Source organism: Fonticula alba, assembly GCF_000388065.1.
Source record: "Fonticula alba strain ATCC 38817 unplaced genomic scaffold supercont2.27, whole genome shotgun sequence".
Classification (NCBI taxonomy): Eukaryota; order Rotosphaerida; family Fonticulaceae; genus Fonticula; species Fonticula alba.
In genome coordinates this window covers 58,573-60,285 of record NW_009242997.1, presented here as the reverse complement: position 1 = coordinate 60,285, position 1,713 = coordinate 58,573, and the positions used below count along the sequence as shown (strand labels likewise).

Below are 1,713 nucleotides of genomic sequence, written 5' to 3'. Positions count from 1 at the left end.
GCCCGGCCGAGCAGGCCGTGCAGGCGGCGGCCCCGGTGCAGGCGGTGCAGCCGGCCGGGCAGGCGGCGCACGGGCCGCTGGCCCCCCCGGCGAAGGTGCCGGCCGGGCAGGCGGCCAGGCAGGCGGCCGGGGAATTGGGCAGGTGGAACTTGCAGGCGGTGCACTGGTGGTCGCCGGGCCCGGTGCAGGCGCCGAGGCAGGCCGCGTGGCAGGGCTGGCACAGCAGGCCGTGGGTGCTGGCCGGGCAGTCCGGCCGGAAGACCAGGCGCTGGACCCGGCCCGAGGCATTGATGACCACCATGCTGATGAAGTCGGTGTGGGCGTGCGGCTGGCCGGTCCAGACCATGGTCCCGGTGAAGATGTCCCCCACCAGCGGCTGGGTGATGGTGGTGAAGGTGGCCGGCAGGAAGGCGCACAGGCTGTTCGGGGCCGGCAGGCACCGGAGCAGCGACAGGCCGACGATGTCCTCCGACAGGAGGACCAGGGCCGCCGGGTATTCCGGCCCGGTGGGCAGGTCCACCGCCACGAAGAAGGTCCTGCCGGGGGCGAGGGTCCGCCCGGCCGGGGCCCCGAGCCGGTGCTCCACCGGGTTCAGCAGGATGGACCGGGCCTCGGTCAGCATGCCGCCGCCGCCCCGGGGGAGGACCTCCACGGCCCACTGGCCGTCGGGCAGGATGCCGGTCAGGACGACGTCGCGGTTGGCGGCCGGGCCGCCGGTCCACGGGGCCGACACCTGGACCAGGCCGCCGGCCGGGCCGGCCCGCATGAGCCCCCACCCGTGGAAGAAGTCCAGCCGCGGGTCGCCCGGGGCCAGGGCCAGCGGCTGGGTCATGCCCGTGCCGCCGGGGTGCTGGGTGAGCAGCCACTTGGACAGGGCCGGGCTGCTGGGGCCGGGCCCGGAGGCCGGGCTCTCCGGCAGCAGGACCCCATGCGAGCCGTGCATCGTCCGGACGTCCAGCGACTTGGGGGACTTGTAGGTGGCCAGCATGACCCGCGGCGTGGCGTCCTGGCCATTGCGGTAGAGGAACTCCCGCGGGCCCAGCCGGTGGACCCCGAGGCAGCCATGGCCGAAGCCCGGGATGTACTCCTTGGCCGCGGCCACGCACGGGGACCCGGTGCTGGCCGGGCAGGACACCCACACCACCCACGGCAGGGCCCCCTGGCAGAAGCCCAGCCCCAGGACCAGCTGCGTGCCCTCCAGGAAGGGGCCGATCTCGACGAACCCCCGGACGCCGCTCATGTCCGACTGGCCGAAGAGGGAGATGTACAGGGGGTTCGGGCCGCCGGGCAGGGCGGCGTCCGTGCCGCGCATCAGGAACTTCCGCCCGTCGAAGGTGAAGCCCAGCAGGCCCACCCGCGGGGCGTCCCCATTGGCCAGCACCTCCGGCGAGAGGCTGGTCACGGTCGGCACGCTGGCCACCAGGTGCGTCGGGCCCAGGTAGCTGGCCACATCCGGGAAGGGGTAGCCCGACTGCAGGACCTGGGCCACCCTGACCGCCGGCAGGGCCAGCCCGGTGGGGTAGCACACCCCGGCGCGCTTGGTGTGATTGGCCGGGCAGCTGCTGACGCAGAGGTTCTTCCCGTACGAGGGCCCGGGCGTGGCGACTGGGTTGTTCAGGGGGCACAGGATGCAGCCATTGGCGTCGCATGTGGTGCAGCCATTGGGGCAGGGCTTGCAGGGGGTGGTCGCTGGGTGTGTGTGTGTGTGGGGGG

General features: G+C 74.3%; 1 protein-coding gene across 1 annotated transcript in view; it reads right to left on the bottom strand.

Annotated features, from left to right (window-relative positions):
* Positions 1 to 1,713, bottom strand: part of H696_06197 (hypothetical protein) — a gene marked incomplete at both ends in the record, with an annotated part of 7,325 nt that overhangs the window by 3,835 nt on the left and 1,777 nt on the right. The window contains one exon of the mRNA XM_009499941.1: positions 72 to 1,689. Coding sequence (XP_009498216.1) covers positions 72 to 1,689 — 1,618 coding nt within the window. The remainder of the gene's footprint in view (positions 1 to 71; positions 1,690 to 1,713) is intronic.